Below are 16,837 nucleotides of genomic sequence, written 5' to 3'. Positions count from 1 at the left end.
TGCTCTCGCCGGAGGGCAGAGGTAAGGCAGAAACAGGGCTGAGGGGTCACTGGTGAAGGAATTGAGGATCACGTGTGGCAGGGAGTGATTTCTGCTGCCTGCAGATCCACGCTTGAAAGACAGCATCAGCTGTGGGCTGGCTCCTGAGCAATGCCTCCGACGACCTGCACTAGAGTCATCCTATGAGTGTGACTCCATTCCAAGCCTTTCTGCCTAACTCAATTCAAGGTACAAACCCCAATTCTCCAATTCTCCTAGGTCCCTTATGAAGGAAGATTTTCCTCCGAGGAAATATTTAAAGGTGCGGTCCTGAGAGTGATGTAAACAGGGCATTCCCTGGAGCTTTGAGAGCCCTCCACTTCATTACCTCTCCATCCTCTGAGACAGCCTAGGACACTTTCTGTTATATTTGAAATCATAGACTAACGTCTCCAAAACATATTCACCCCCTTTCAAACCTTACACCAATGTTATTCAAAATTGCATGAACAAATATATTCTCAAGTGTTCACAGGATATCAAACTTGTGTTTTCATTTATATGGTAATTAAAAAGAAATCAAAATGAGCAGATAAAGTCCCTCCTTATCCTGGGGGATACGTTCTAAGACCCCCCAGTGGATGCCTGAAACTGAGGACAGTACAGAACCCTATATATACTATGCTTTTTCCCGTACATACATATTTGAGCTACAAGCAAAACTAGCACGTTTCTTTTTCCTTCTTCACAATTTCACACACAGAAGAGTAGTTCTTACTGTATATCTTAGCAACCTCAGCATACGGTTTCTTTCTTTCCTTATTAAGTCAAAAACTTCCACCATTTCACTTAAAAGAAGCACTTTATGACTTCTCTTTGGCAAATCCGAACTGCCAGCATTGCTCTTCTTGCACTTTGGGGCAATTCTTCAGTAAAATAAAGGTAACTTGAACACAAGCACTGCAATACTGCGACAGGCATCTAATAATCGAGATGGCTACTAAGTGACTAATGGGCAGACAGTTGATACAGCGTGGCTACACTGGACGAAGGGAGGATACCTATCCAGGGCAGGAGGGAGCAAGATTGTGTGAGATTTCATCATGCTACTCAGAATGTCATGCAATTGAAAAAGTATGAGTTGTTTATTTCTGGCCTTTGCCATCTAATGTTTTCAGACTGCAGTGACTGCGGGTAACTGAAACTGCAGAAAGCAAAACCTCAGAGAAGGGGGGACTACTCTATTGGATTGTCTGGATGCCACCTTTCTCACTGAGTGGTGTAATCTGATTGCAGGGCTTGCACTTTCATTTCAGTTTATGGTGCTTTTGGTGCCATGTGATCACCTTAGGTGGTAAAATTTAATTTCGTTAGCATTGTCCTAATGTCAACACAATGACAGTGGTTCTGAGTGTGCTGTTATATTAAAGTTGTATACTTTTCTGCACGCAAAGTCAAAGCTTTTCATTTATGGGGATAATTCACAGTCAAAGGACAGTTTTGTGGGATGATACTTTAGTCTCTTAAACTATTAAATTAAGACTTTGGTTTGGCCCCATGAAAATGGATCTACTTCTATAATTCTCTCAAGTTAATGAAAAAAAGATTTTTAAGGTAAGTTTTATATCTAAATGATGCATTTGTATCATCTGAAGGCCAAACTATGAAAGAGAAAAATAATGAGAGAATCAAGTGATCAGATGAAAGTGTAGGCATGTAAGATTCAAGGAAATGCCCTGAGGGTGTTAGTCCCCCAATCACATTTCAAGTGGCAATTTAGTTTCAGCAAAACATCACCTATCACATTAAGGAAATGCTATTAACTTGAATTCTACTGGTTTTGTGGTTTGTCTTACAGATTATTTGTGTTTAGTTTTGGTTTCATAGCACATATAAATCCAAATCATTAAAAATAAATGAATTACATTATATGTATTGTATGGTATAAATATGCTGTGATTTATTTAACTGTATCCATATTAATGGACATTTGGTTATGTCCAATCTTTAGACATTAAAATGGTGCCACAGTGAATAACTTTGAACATACATCTTTATTTCCTTGTCAAATATATTTGAAGAATAAGTTTTCTGAGGCTTAATTGCTGAATCTAAAGGCATATTCCTTTAAAATATTAATAGATATTGTCAGTTACATTAATTTATACTCCCATAAAAATTGCGTGAAAGTTCCCATTTAATTACACCTTTACTAACATTTGATATTGTCAGACTCTTCAATTTTGCTAATCTGTTAGGTTAAAAAAAAGTCTCATTGTTATTTTATAATATGATACTTTAATTATACTTGAGGAGGAGCAAAATTTTATATGTTATTGATCATTTTCATTTGTTTTTCCTGTGAAGGGACTATTTTCTTTGCTAATTTTCTTTTACTCAGCTGTTTTTCTTTTACTGCTTTGTAAAACCCTTGAATATTATGAAAAATTTACTTCTTGATTTTGTCTTGGAAATGTCTTTTTCCAATTTGCCAGTTGACTTTATGGATTTTTTCATCACACAAATGTTTTCTAATTTAATCTAGGCAAATCGATCAGTCTTTTTCCTTAAGATATCTGATTTTGTGTTAATATTTGAAAGGCCTCTGTTATTAAAAGATTATGCTTTTTAAAAATCACTCATTTTCTCGTCAAATATTTTCATAGTTTTGCTTACATATATGGCTTCATTTACATCTTGATACATCTAGAATATATTTTGATGGAAGGAGTGAGGTACAGATCCCTAGTGTTTTCCCCCAATGGTCACTCAGCACCATTTACGGAAAAATTTTTCATCAATTTAAAATGTCTTACACAAGATACTCAACTCCTGCTCAATTCAGTCTATTTTTATACTCTTTAGTCTGTTCCTTTTCTCACTTTCTCTTCTGTACAAGTACCATGAAGTCTTAATTTCCCCTGTTATTTGCTTGTTGGTTTTTTTCCTGATTCTCAGGTGCATAGAATTGAATTAATTATATTCCTCAGTGTATGACATATCAGTATGATTAGTGATTTCAAAGCCCCTCTCTTGTTTATTTATTTATACATTAATTTCGTTTATCATTTGCTTACTATATACCCATACCTCATTCCCATTGATCTCATAACCATTCTTATGTGTTCCATGCTTTTATTTTGTTCTTATAAAATGATGTTTTGTTTGTGCATGTATTTTTAATTTACATAAATGATGTGTAATATGCTCCTTTGTTTCTTACTTTTTCACTCAGCTCTAAGTCTACTCTCTAAGATCATTCATGTTTCCACGTGTACATCTAATCTCTTCCATCCAACTGCTGTGGAATATCCCTGGTGTTCATCCATTGCATTTTCATTTATCTGCTGTGCCACTAAGGGATACCCAAATTACATAACACCTGGCCAACACAAATAACAGAACCACAAATATTGCAGCAATGTACCATATGAGTCTGTGTGAGAATTTTTTTGGCTCTATATTTAACATTAATTGCTACCTTATAGTAAATGCGTAAGCATAAGATGACCAAATAACACCAAATTCCTTCCCAGAATTGCTCTACCTCTCTACATTCTCCCTAAATGTGAATGAGACTTTCTCTATTTTCTACCTTTTTGCCAACACTTTATTGTAGACTTGCTAATTTCTGCATGTTTAATACAAGTAAATAGATACCTCTTTGTTCTTTTAAATTTGTATACCTTTGATTACTAATGAATTTGAGTGTTGCTCTTTATTCTTTATTGCAGACAAATCCCAGATTTTGATGAAATCAGATTCATCAAATGTTTCATTGTGGTTTGTGCTTTTCTAGGTCAGAAAGAGATTGTCCTGTTTTTTCTCTGTAATGCCATTGTTCTGTTTTAACTTTTAGATATTTAATCCATCTAGAGGATACTTTCTTGTGTCATGTTAGGTAGGGAGGGATCCAGGTTTTTTTTTTTCTGTGTAATAAGCTAATTTTACCAACATTATTTACTAAATTATTTGTCTTCTTCCTAATGATCTTTGGAATTAACTTTGTAGTACATTAAATTTCCACTTGGGTTTATCTATGAGCTCTCAAATCTGTTCTATGTGTTTATTAGTCTTTTTTTTTTTTTTTTTTTACACCTCCTCGCTTTTGTTTTTGTGGCTTGGCAATATGTCTTAATATCTGGTAGGGCATTCCTACCCTACCTCTTTTAATATTCTGACTAGTTGTGGAGTGTTTTATAGCCACATAAATTTGAGAATAAATCTATTGAGTTACTAAAAAAAATCTCACTGAAATTTTTATTAGCATTACCCTAAATTTACAGATCAATTTGGGGAGAAATGATATCTTTATAATATTAAAGTCATCTGATCCAAGAGATGAAATATTTCTGCATTTATTCAGATCATCTTCTACTTTGCTAGAGCTATATTTGTTACTGAATAGAAACACAGGTTCATTTACCTGCCACACAGGAGGGTCAATAAGGAAAAAAACTGAAACACCAGGCTTGTGGCAAGGAAAGAGGTTTAGCATCAAAAGACCACCAGACAAGTAGCTGGGAGTTAGAACTCAGATCCACTTTCTCGAAAGGAAAAAGGCAAAGGTTTTATCTGGGGTTTTAGGTAGGGGAGGGAGAGCATGTGCTAGGATTTTAGGTAGGGGAGCAGGAGCACGTGGCCTTGCTGGTTGGTGCCTTTTCGTCAGCCTGTGTTTGGCCTTGAAGACTGAGTTTCTTTTCCCTTGACTGTCTGGACTTTTCTGGTTAGTTTTCATCTTCGGCCTGCATTTGGCCTTGTGAGGTTGAATCTTGACGTCTGGACCTTGACTTCCTGGGAAAGACAGCTGACTCATATACTAAGGAGGAAGAGAAAGATCTGGTTACTTTTAAACAATTGATTATGCTGAATATGCACAGCTGCAGTTAGCAAAGCTTATCTCACAGCTTTTTGCTCTGGGGAAGACTTTTTGCCTTCTTCGTTCTCAGTGTCATGTTTTTCCCCATGGAGGTCTTGTGTATTTTTCATTCGTTTCTACATACTTTATAATTTTTGTTGCTGTTGTGAAATTGTATCCTATTTTAAAAATTATATTTTCCAGTTGATTATTGCTAGTTGAGAAATCTGCTTTTTTCTTTTTGTTAGGTTGGGGTCCAATCCAGGAAATCTTTCTTTGTTACCTCTAACAGCTTGCTCATTGAATTTTTTTGTTTTTGTTTTTTCTAGGTGGGTAAACACATAATCAGCAAATAGTACTAGAAATAGTTTTATTTCTTCTCTTCCAGTTCTTATATATTATATCTGTTTCTTTCTTCATGATGTTTTCAATGACTCTCAGTGCTATGCTAAACAGAATGGTGATAGCAACATTCTTGTCTTGTTCCTGGTCTCAGAGACTGCACCTAAAATTTCCATGTTAAATATGAGATATGTTGTTGGGTTTTGGTGTATAATCAATCAGGTAAAAGAAATTTTATTTTTATTCCCATTTTACGAAAATTAAAAAATAATAAATAGGTGTTTTTCTTTAACAAATATTTTTCCTGCATTGCCGAGATTATTATCTAATTTTTATCCTTCAGTATAATAATTCATAAATTTCTTTGTATAGTTTCTGATGTTAAAACATATTTGCATCCCAGAGACAATTTATACTTGATCATGCTGTGTTATTTTTAAATAGACTTTTGAATTCAATTAGCTCTAATTTTAGTTAGGATTTTTGTATCCACATGCATAGGTGAAACGAATCTATATTTTTCTTCTCTTATATACACTATTATGTAGTTTTGTACTACTCAAGTTTATGCAAGCCTTATAAAATAAGACAGGAAGCATTAACTATTTTTCTTGTTTTTTAGGGAAGAATGTATAAAGAAAGTAATGGACCATTTCATGAAAGTCTGGTAGAACTCAACTGTGAGACTATCCAGACCTGGAGTGTATTGGGAAGGGAAGTCTTTGTAGTTTTATTTTCAGTGCTATTTGCCATTTCATGTTCTCCTTCAATTATTTTGTACATCAATTTCAAATTTTATGTTTTCTATGAACTTATTCATTTCATATACTTTAAAATTTATTGGCATATAGTTGTTCATGATACTCTTTCATTGAATAAAAGTTATATCTGTAATTATTTTCCTTTTACTCAATATTTTATTTGCATTTTTCTCTCCTTTTAAAAAAATCACTTTTGTTTTTCAAATGAAAGTGGTGACTTTTAATTTGTTTCCTTAAATAATGCATCAGAAGACAAAAGTGTTCTCCATATAATTTGTAAAAAAGGCCATGGGTTTGATTTGTGTTGCTTGAGAACTAAAAAAATCTTCAGAGCACCTTGGTCATGCATTTTAGTAAATACGTTTGGGTGCTGGTGTTGCCATTATTCTGTGTGTTTCTTCTACTATTTACTTAGTTATTTAATTGTGGTAAAATACACATATCACAAAATTTACCATTAAAACGTACAATCCAGTGACATTTAGTACATTCATGATCTTATGAAACTGTCACCAGTATCTAGTTATAGAACATTTCATCACCCTGAAAGGAAACCCCATATCGTTAACTGTACCATATCATCCCTCTTTCCAGCTACTATCTGCCACTAATCTGCTTGCTGTCTCTATGTACTTCTATCTCTATGGTTATGCTCATTTTAGATATTTCATGTAAATAGAATCATATATACGTGACTTTTTTAAGTCTGGTTTCTTCTATTCAGCATTTTTTCAGAGTTCTTCCATGTTGTAGCATATTTCAGCACTTCCTTTCCTTTTATGGTTGAATAATATCCGTTGTATGGATATACCACATTTTGCTTATTCATTCCTCAGTTGTTGGACATTTGGATTTTCTCCGTCTTTAGACTATTGTGCATAGTGCTGCTATGAACATTTATTTACAAGCATTTGTTTGAACACTTGTTTTCACTTTTCTTGGGTGTGTACCTAGGAGTGGAATTGCTGAGTCAGATGGTAATTTTATGAGTAACTTACCGAGGAACTGCCAAGCTGTCTCTCACAGCGGCTGCACAATTTTACATTCCCAACAGCAATGTGTGGGGGTTCTAGTTTCTCCACAGCCTTACCAAAACTCCTTCCTTCCTTCTTTCCCTCCTTCCGCCTTTCCTACCTTCCTTCTTTCCTTCCTTCCTCCCTCCCTCTGTTCCTTCCTTATTAAAAAATTATAGCTATCAAAATGGGAGTTAAGTGGTATCTCATTGTGGATTTTTCATTTGCATTTCCCAAATGCCTAATGATGTTGAGCATCTTTTCATGTTCTTGTTAGCCATTTGTATGTCTTCTTTGGAAACCTGTCTTTTCAAATTCTTTGTCCATTATTAAATTGGAATTTTTTTTGTTCTTGAATTGTTTGAATTCTTTATCTGTTCTGGATACAAGACTCTCATCAGATATATGATGTACAAATATCTTTGGAACCTGTAAACAGCTATTGATGATTAGGTAGCTAGTAAAGTTTTGTGGGTTTTTTTTGCAATAACTTATTATAGCTTTTAGTTATTCAGCCACCCATTGTTAACTGTGCTGCTTAGGCAATATTCCATCCAACACCCCCTAGGTTCCTATAGACAACATCTCCCTGGTACCTGGGTCACCATGGTAATGGATATTTGAGCTGTTTTGGAGGAATTAGAACCCCCTTGTCCAGTTCAGACTGGGTGAGACAACCTACCCATCAACTGGACCTGCACAGGTGCCCAGTAAGTGACCTTTTGATGTCAAGAGGTTAAAAACTCCACCTTCAGATCATGCTAATGCCACCATTTTGTGAACATGCATCCTATGTGGAGGCATGAAGCTTGACTACACTTGTGCAGATCACCTATTACCTCACCTCTCCTTCCTCCAATCATCTATCTCCACACTGCAGACCACCTTGCCATCCTACCCCATGAATATCCGAGTCCCCATTTTTGAGGAAGTGGATTTGAGACTCATTCTCCCACTTCCTCACTTGGCTGACTTGTGATTAAAACCCTTTCTCTGCTGCAAACTCGTCGTCTCTGTGATTTGCTTTCTGGGTGACAGGCAAAAACAAACCTGGTTCGGCAACATTTTCTCTCATTCAGTGGCATGTCATTTCACTTTCCTGGTAAGAGTAAGTTAAAGCAACACAAAATTCTACTTGGTTTCAGTTGTCTTTTTCTTGATTGAACATTCAACTGGTTACTGTAAACTTTGGACTGTTTTCCAGGGTCCAGGTAGTTTGTTCTGACAGTATTCATCATAATTTTTTGTATTTCTTTGGAGGAATAGCCTCTTGGAGTTACCTCATTTACTATTTTCACTCTTAAAAATAATCTTTGATAGAGTTTTTGCTATCTTAGTAACTTTTACAAAGAACCAATTTGGGATTTTGTTAATCTTATCGTATTCATGTCTTGTCTATTTCATTTATTTCTTCTTTTATCTTTATTATTTCCCTGTTTGTGCCTTTGGATTTGCTCTGCTGCTTCACACTCCTGTCCCCAGCAGTTTCAATCAAATGCTTAACTTCATTTTTTTCTCTTCTCTCTCTCTCTCTTTTAATGAGGTATTACTTACATACAGTAATGTGAAGCAATCTTAAGTATAACTGAAGAAATTGTTACATATGTGTACACCTATCCAACCATTATACAGATAAGAATGTGGAACAATGACAGCATATCAAAAGGCTCCCAATTAGCTCCAAATCAAAACTCCCTCAAAGGTAACCATTATTTGGAATTCTAAAAATATAAAATAGTTTTGCCTGTCTTTGAGGTTGAAATAAATGGAATCATACAGTACATGCTTCTTTGTGTGTCTGGCTTCTTTTACTAAACACCATTCTGGGAGATGTGTCTATGTGGTTGTGTGTAATGGTAGTTCCTTCTTTTTAAATTACTCAATAGTATTCTGCTGCATGACTGTCCATGGAAATTTATATTGTTTCCACTTTTGGATATGATGAATAAAGCTGTAATAAAAAATCCTTGTACCTATCTTGCAGTAAATATAAACACCTGTCTCTGTTTGGTATGTAATCAGGAGTGAAACTACTGGGTTGTAGGAGGGAAGGCGTATGTTTAGGTTAGTTTTCAAAAACGCTTTCAAATGGACTTTTTGAATTAATTGTACCAATTTATGCTCCCATCAGGAATGTAATTGCCCTACATCCTCAATCATTTTATCTGTTTTTGTAAAGGTTAGTGGTATTTCACTGTGTTTTGAATTTATATACTCGGGGGGCTAATTATGGTTAGTGCAACTTTTTATGTTCTTGTTAGCTATTTGTATTTCCTATATTATAAGTGCTTGTTCTATTTCTCATTTTAAAAACTGGAATTTTCTTACTTTTATTAATTTGTAGCAGTACCTTATATATTCTGGGTATCAAGTCTATAACTTACCATCAAGTTATGAAAATAATAACGTGTGTATAAAAAGAGATGAATAATAAACAAAATTTGGTTAAAATGTTAATAATTGGAGACTCTATTATGTAGTATACTTCTTATATAATAATGTTAAAATTATGATTATATAATAATACAATATAATTTTTATTATATTATACATCATATTCACATTCTGTAAATAATAAAACTCCTCAAAATCATACAGAGATCATAGACCTGGGTTACAACCTAGAAGCCAGAGACCAAATACTTAATTACAATAATACGACACATCCCAAAAGAGAAGATATGTAAGAAGACATGGTGATGAGGCCCATAAACAAAGATATGAGTGCTAACTGTATGCTATTTTCTGTTCTTCTTATAACCATTTGTGAATCTTCTGAGAAGAAATGCAGCTCAGGATCCACCCTAATAATTCAGAATTCTCCTGAGCACTTCAGCCACTCCAGAGACTGCTCCTAGTATCCCTCTGCTCACCTCATTTAAGTGGAACTATTGTTGTATAATATGCCCTGAAGTCAGTGCTTACACCAGTGGATGGAGCAGGAGGACATGGGAGATGTGGGGATTCTCCTTCCTGCCTTGTCCTTGATCTTGACTTCAGAGATTGTGCTGAGTCCTTTGACTGTATGACAAGATGCTCTCAGTCTTGCAATCTCTGCTCTGCCTATTCTGCAGCCAATACACCTGCAGCAGTTTCCCCTTCAACAGTGAGAATTCTTTACTGGTTTTGACGTGCTAATTTGATCTTTTTTCTCCACCAGATGAGAAAACATTGGCAATATTTTTAGAGGAAAAGAAACAGAGGGCAGGAGGTGAACAAAAGGAATAATCTGATATATATTGGGAGTGAATAGGTTTCAATTTCTTCATAGATTTGGTTTTAAAATTCAACTAATTTTGCTCAAACAATCTGATTCTTAGGGTTAACTTTTCTGCAGTAGATCTAGCCAAGGATTTTTCCACAGTGGATTTACCTTATCAAACCACAATTACAGTGTCAAAATCTCTGTGAAGAAGAATCATGGCGCTCACCTGATGGAGACATAAGCAAAACTTCCGTGGAGTCAATATTGATCCTTGGAGTGGGGATTCTTATGTCTTTGTTGAGCTGCGTTTGGAAGACAGTAAGTGGGTATGGAGGGTAGGCAATAGGTGATTTTGAGCATGAAATATCTTAGAATTGGAATGGGAATTTAGTATTTTCCTTTGATTCCTATGAATTTCTTCAGTATCCTCTACTTAAGAGAACTTGTCAGATGAGACAATCCATGACTCTGTAACTCTAAAAACTTGTTCTACATCCAGTAATATATATCATTTTTAGAGAAGCGAACTTACAAGTTGATGTTAGATCTGAGGAAAAGACAGTGAATAACAGGAGAGAAAGGTTGACCATAAACATGATTTTTTTTTTCAGAAGTTTCCTGACCCTGGGGGCAGATTCATATGAGAAAGCATTTTCTCCTCCACATTTGCATGAATAACATAATTTTTAAAAACAAATAAGGAGAGGTCAGGCGGGCGGCCTTCTCCTGCTGTCCTCCCAGGGTCAGTGAGAACTCCTACCATCTGACAGGTCACAGATCACACTCATCTGACTCACATTTACCTCTCTGTCTCCTACTACTTTGGCTCAGGTCAAATCTGCTCAAAAAACGCGTGTTGGGTACTTATTCTGTGCCAGTATGTATCTTATTTGCTGTTAATAAAGATGAGTCAAATATGGTCCCTGTCTTTGAACCTCTTACAGTCACAGAGAAAGAAAATAATTTCAATATAATTTGTTAAGAGTTATGACAGAGGTAAGTACATGATGCTGTAGGTACACATGTATCTAGGATAGACTAGATATTTGTGAATGTGTGTACTTACGTGTGTCCATGTCTACGTGTGTTGGGGATGGGTAGGGGTGGGGAAAGGTGAAAATGTGTGAATCAGAAAGGAAGGTGTTCCTGGATAATATTTTTCCTAAATGGAATCTTAAAAAACCTGTAGTTATTAGTGAGATGAAGAAGGCATAGAAATCAGCAATATCCTATAGCTGCCTTTTCATTTAAGTTTACCACTGACTGTAGGCATCACTTAGAACTTTGTGATAAGTGTTTAGTTTTATGCTGTCTTTTTTCATCAAAACTGAGAAAGAATGTTTGCTTACCCTTTAATTTTCCCTGAGATCTGGACACATGTACTAATTTCTACTCTAGGAAATGTGTGAGCTGTGGCAGAGAGGGAAGCAAGTCTAAAGGATCTGAGGTGAAACAGGAGACTGAGAACCAACCAGGTAGTGTCATCCACTAGATGGATAGCAATTGAAAAAGTACCCATCTTAAAATAGCTGGTGTTCTCAAAATTTATTTTTATATCAGCTATCTTGACAATAGATTACATTTCCCTTTAGAAGAAATCGTATATTAGTTTGATTTGAGGAATTGTTAGATCATAAAGACTCGCTTGGCCCGGTGCATACATTCACTAAACCAATATTTGCTGTGAATCTATTGTGTTCCAGGCACCCCACCTGCAATGGAGATGAAATGCAACTATAGTCAGTACTTCCTTTCTGAGATTCTTTGTCCTCAGGAGCTGGATCTTCTGTCTGTATCCCCATTACCAAGTATGTGCTTGGCCAATAACATTTGCTCAACAAATAAAGTGACTGAATATTCAAAGTGTGATGAATGCTCAAGGAAGCGATGCTAACTCTGTGTAGTGGACATACCTCTGAATAGAGGGACTACGCTCTTAAACACCAGTGGGATATAAAAATGCAGTGTGTCCTAGTTATGTGGAAGGGAAAATGGCTGGAAAGGTGGCCTGTGGTCAGATAAGGGAGCCATAAGCGATCATCAAGCAGAGATATGATTGTTCATATTAATGTTTTATTTATTCATTTTTTATTTCAATGACGAATTGAAATCTTTATCACTTTGACTCACAAACCTATCCAGATGCCTAAGAGTCCATCATCAGATTACATAGAGTGTAATTCTAACTTTTTGAGAAAGCTGGTAATTCCCATAGCCCAGCAGTTCTTAACTTGGAATTAAGAGAGTTCCTCAATTTAGATGTGAATGCTACTACTTTATCTTTCTTTTACTCGAATTGAAATTTAATTTTTTTTTTGTTTGAATGTAGGTAACCAACCCAAACCAGCCCTGGCAGGATCCATGACTTTATCACGAATAGAAATCAGAAATATTTTTATGTAACATTACAGTGGTTGAAGATAGCTCAAAATATCATTTAAGCTCATCATTTTGAAATTAACATGGTTATTAGACCTGCCACAATATTTTAAAATTTAATGCATTAAAGAAGCACATGTATTATGATATCACATATTCTTTTCTAAGACTATTTTAATAACTATATATTGTATTATATTGGTTTCCTTGGTAATCCTGTACATCCTATTTGATATATTTATTTTTATTTAATATATTTAAAACATTATTTTGAAGCACCATTACCAGACAGATCAAGGATTGATAGCCCAAACCTTGCATATGGCCTTAAACTTTAGACTTTAAATTTCTTTCCTCTCTTTTAGGAAGAGTTCCATGAAGTTTCATTATTGCTCCCCAATTCTTGGAATTCTTCCTAGGGAATTGGCAGACTTTTAAAACAACTCTACTAGATTATGTGATCAAGTTATTTTTATTTACCTTATTTAATTAATGACAATTTATTGAATAAAGCTGTGTGCCATACAACAAAGAACACAAAAATGAAAAAGACAGGCACAGTTTTCGGAGCAGATTTTAATCTCTGGGAGGAGTAGATGGATAATGCTAGGCTATGAGAGACAATGGGCTGGAGATGGCAGATTAGTGCAGTTTAGTGTGAACACAGAAAACGAGCCAGGCTCGCGTCTTAAAATGGAAATGGTGTTGTGATGTTGTGTCTGCTATTGTGGATGGTCATTGACAGTTAAGAGTGATATTTGGGAGCTCCAGCTGTAGCTGGGGATGGGATTGCCAAAGAGATTATGGCACACTCTCCAGAGTTAGCCCTTGGTTTCCTAGCTCTTTTAAAATAGGTTATTTTGTCCAAGAAAAAATGTCAGTTCTGCAAAGTACTTTGGCTCTTTTTGATTTCTTATACCTTAGTGACTGTCTTCTCAGAGAATAGACAAGAGGAATGGTTGAATGTCCAAAGAACTAAAAAAATCAACACTATCATGAGATGGGGGAGGTATGGCAAGAGCAGCATAAGACTCAAGGGTTTTAGTTGATAATAAAGTGAAATTAAATGGCGTGATTTTAAAGATGAATTCAATCTATGTTTTTATTATTAGAAGTGTAATATTCAGAATAAAGAGGATGATTATTTTTATGAACTCTGCGCCTCCCAGAGGACACTAAAAATGAATTCCCCATCTTATAAAGTATTAAGTTTCACGATACTGAAAACATACCAACCAAAGCAGCCTGATCATCTTCTAAAAACCTTATAACGAGGATTCTTCAAAGGGTTGATAGTGATGAGAGGCAATTCCTAAGCGCTTCAACTCTGAATTGTATAATTTTATACTTTATACACACCTATGTTTAGCGTGCGATGACTTCATACTGAAAAAAGAGAAAACTATGACACAGACAAATGAGACACAGGTGACAGAATTCCTCCTTCTGGGACTCTCTGATGACCCACACACCCAGCAGCTGCTATTCATCTTATTCCTGGGTGTCTACCTGGTCACTGTGCTTGGGAATCTGCTTCTCATGTCCCTTGTTCAGGTCGACTCCCAGCTTCACACACCCATGTATTTTTTTCTCTTCAACTTATCTCTGGCTGACCTCTGTTTCTCTACCAATATCATTCCTCAGACCCTAGCCCACTTGCTATCCAGGAAGAAGCTCATTTCATTCACACGTTGTGCAGCTCAGCTTCTACTCTTCCTCATTTTTGGGTGTACACAGTGTGCCCTTCTGGCAGTGATGTCTTATGATCGGTATGTAGCCATCTGCAACCCTTTGCATTACCCTAGCATCATGACGTGGAGAGTGTGTGCCCGGCTGGCTGCAGGATCATGGACAAGTGGCATTGTTGTGTCTGTGGTGGACACCACATTCATACTAAGGCTACCTTACCGAGGCAGCAATAGTATTGCTCATTTCTTTTGTGAGGCCCCTGCACTGTTGATCCTGGCATCCACAGACACCCGCACTTCAGAGATGGTCATTTTCCTCATGGGTGTCATGATTCTCCTCATACCTGTTTCTCTAATTCTGATCTCCTATGGCCGCATCATAGAGACTGTGGTCAGGATGAAGGCAGCTGAGGGAAGGCTCAAGGCATTCTCTACCTGTGGCGCCCACCTCATGGTCGTTATTCTTTTTTATGGGTCAGGAATTGTCACCTACATGACACCAAAGTCTTCCAAAGAACAGGAAAAACTGGTGTCTGTGTTCTATGCAATGGTGACCCCCATGCTCAATCCCCTCATCTACAGCCTGAGGAACAAGGATGTGAAGGGATCTCTGAGGAAAGCAGCCACAAGGAATTTCCCACGCAGACTTGGGATTTTCCGCTGACAACGACACCCTCTGTGCTCCCTACTTGTAAGACTTGCTGAGTAGTTCCCTGAGCAAGACAAATACAGTACGATTCTTATCCTTGGGCCTGGCTGTGGATCCGCCCTCCATCCCTCATCCAGCGGTTCCTTTGTAGAAGAAGGAGGACAATAATTCATGGACCATGGTCTTTCAGCACTTAAGAATTAGGAAAACCCCTGAGAAACATTCATATTTTATAAACTCTGGAAATGGTAAAATCTGTCTTTTTTATCATGCTATGTATTACTATCCTACTCTAACTTCTTTGTCTTTGGGTATTTATAGATCTTTTTATGAAGATTTTTTATAAAGATTTTTAATAAAGATTTATAAATCTTTTTGCATCCTCAAATAATCAATAAATTAAACACTTAATCACTTCCTGTTAGCTAGGTGCTATATGTATGTGTACATGAACATTTCCTGCATGTGTATTTGAGGTGGGTTGTAAAAAGCACGTGTATGAGGGGGCACAATATGTGAGCTCTGCTGTCCTTCTCACACCCTTATTAGAGACAGGAGTACTGTATCTAGCAGGTAAGGGTGAAGACAGAGTTTTGGAGTAAAGATTTTCCTCTGAGCTAACATCCACTGCCAATCTTCCTCTTTTTGTATGTGAGCCACCACCACAGCATGGGTGCTGACAGATGAGTGCTGTGGTCGCTTGCCCTGGAACTGAACCCAGGCACTGAAGTGAAGTGCGCTGAACTTTAATCACTAGGCCATCAGGGCTGGCTGAAGAGAGGGGTCTTGATGCACAATGAAAGGTAGTGAGATGAGCCAGGTTATGTTTTCTGCAAAAAAAAAAGGGTGGGATGGAAAAAATCAAGGAAAATGACCCAAGAGTTACCAGTGATCCCTGAAGAGGGTCAGAGGAGGCTTCACTGAGAAGACGATGTTTGATTAAGGTACTAAGCAGGTTCAAGAGGTGAAGTCAGGGTGGTGAAAGAATGAGGGTAGTAAAGAGGTAAATCAGTGAGAACATGCTGTTTTTAAAATGCTGATTTCTATTCTTTTTTCAAAACTCAACCTGGGCATCACTTCTTCTATGAAAACTTCTTTGATACCTCATTTTCATAGTAAAAATTAACATTTATTGAGCACCAAATAAGTGCCAGACACTATTCTAAGTGTGTTGCGTGCATTATATTAAGTCTCACAACAACCTGAAGGTAAAGGGACTATTATTAGGCTCACTCTATAGCCACAGAAGCACAGAGAAGTTGAATAATTTTTCTAAGGTGAGGCAGCCAGCAAGTGTTGTGTGTCTGTGTGTTTTATAAGTGGTACATTAGGTTTTATCTTCCAGTGTATGTTTAATTTAAATTTTTTGCTATGTTCTGAGAAGACATTTTTAAAGCTTTACTCTATTATAACAGCTTTGTATCACTCAGTGTGCCATAGATGTGCACTCTTCCTAAATATTTAATCAAAACTTTTCCTAGGACAGATCCACAACTCTGGGGCACATCTCTTAAGCCCCCACAGGTCCACACACACCATCAACACAGTCCTGCTCCATGCACACTTCCTGACCCCTTGGAGTATACCCCGACACTCCACTGCAAAGGCCCCCACCTCTCCACCAATGATCCCCACACTTCAACTGGTCTTCACACAGGCCCTGCCCCACCGAGGCAGACACACTTGCCTGCCTATAGAGGATCAAGGCACCCAGTCAATGCAGGCCAACAAGTAGCCTGAGGGTTTGCTGTTGGGTGGAGCCAGTCCCTAGAGCAGGCTGCCTGCCCTACCAGAAGTGGATTAAATCTGCACTCTAGTGGGTGTGGCAGACCCCTAGGCTATCAGGCTAGGTGAAGAACTTCAATGGCATCTGCCAGCATCTGTGTCACCATGCCAGGACTAGGTCACAACAAGGGCCATCACCAAAGTCCCAGTCTCTGGAAAGGTCTCATCTCTCAGCAAG

General features: G+C 37.0%; 1 protein-coding gene and 1 long non-coding RNA gene across 2 annotated transcripts; both read left to right on the top strand.

Annotated features, from left to right (window-relative positions):
- Nucleotides 1-4,837: 4,837 nt before the first annotated feature.
- LOC139084329 (uncharacterized) lies at nucleotides 4,838-7,310 on the top strand. Its single transcript, XR_011541680.1, has 3 exons — nucleotides 4,838-4,950; nucleotides 5,086-5,166; nucleotides 5,802-7,310. It is a non-coding gene; the product is annotated as an uncharacterized lncRNA (long non-coding RNA).
- A 6,631-nt stretch (nucleotides 7,311-13,941) lies between these two features.
- Nucleotides 13,942-14,889, top strand: LOC103540233 (olfactory receptor 2D2). Its single transcript, XM_008506780.2, has one exon. The coding sequence runs from the start codon at nucleotides 13,942-13,944 to the stop codon at nucleotides 14,887-14,889; it is 948 nt and encodes a 315-aa protein (XP_008505002.1).
- Nucleotides 14,890-16,837: the final 1,948 nt, after the last annotated feature.

This window comes from Equus przewalskii, chromosome 6, assembly GCF_037783145.1.
Source record: "Equus przewalskii isolate Varuska chromosome 6, EquPr2, whole genome shotgun sequence".
NCBI classification, from domain to species: Eukaryota; Metazoa; Chordata; class Mammalia; order Perissodactyla; family Equidae; genus Equus; species Equus przewalskii.
Note: the sequence above shows the minus strand (reverse complement) of the source record. Positions and strands in the feature narration are given on the sequence as shown.

Excerpts from the sequence above, each read along its gene's own strand:
- LOC103540233 (XM_008506780.2), top strand. The coding sequence starts at position 13,942 with ATGACACAGACAAATGAGACACAGGTGACAGAATTCCTCCTTCTGGGA.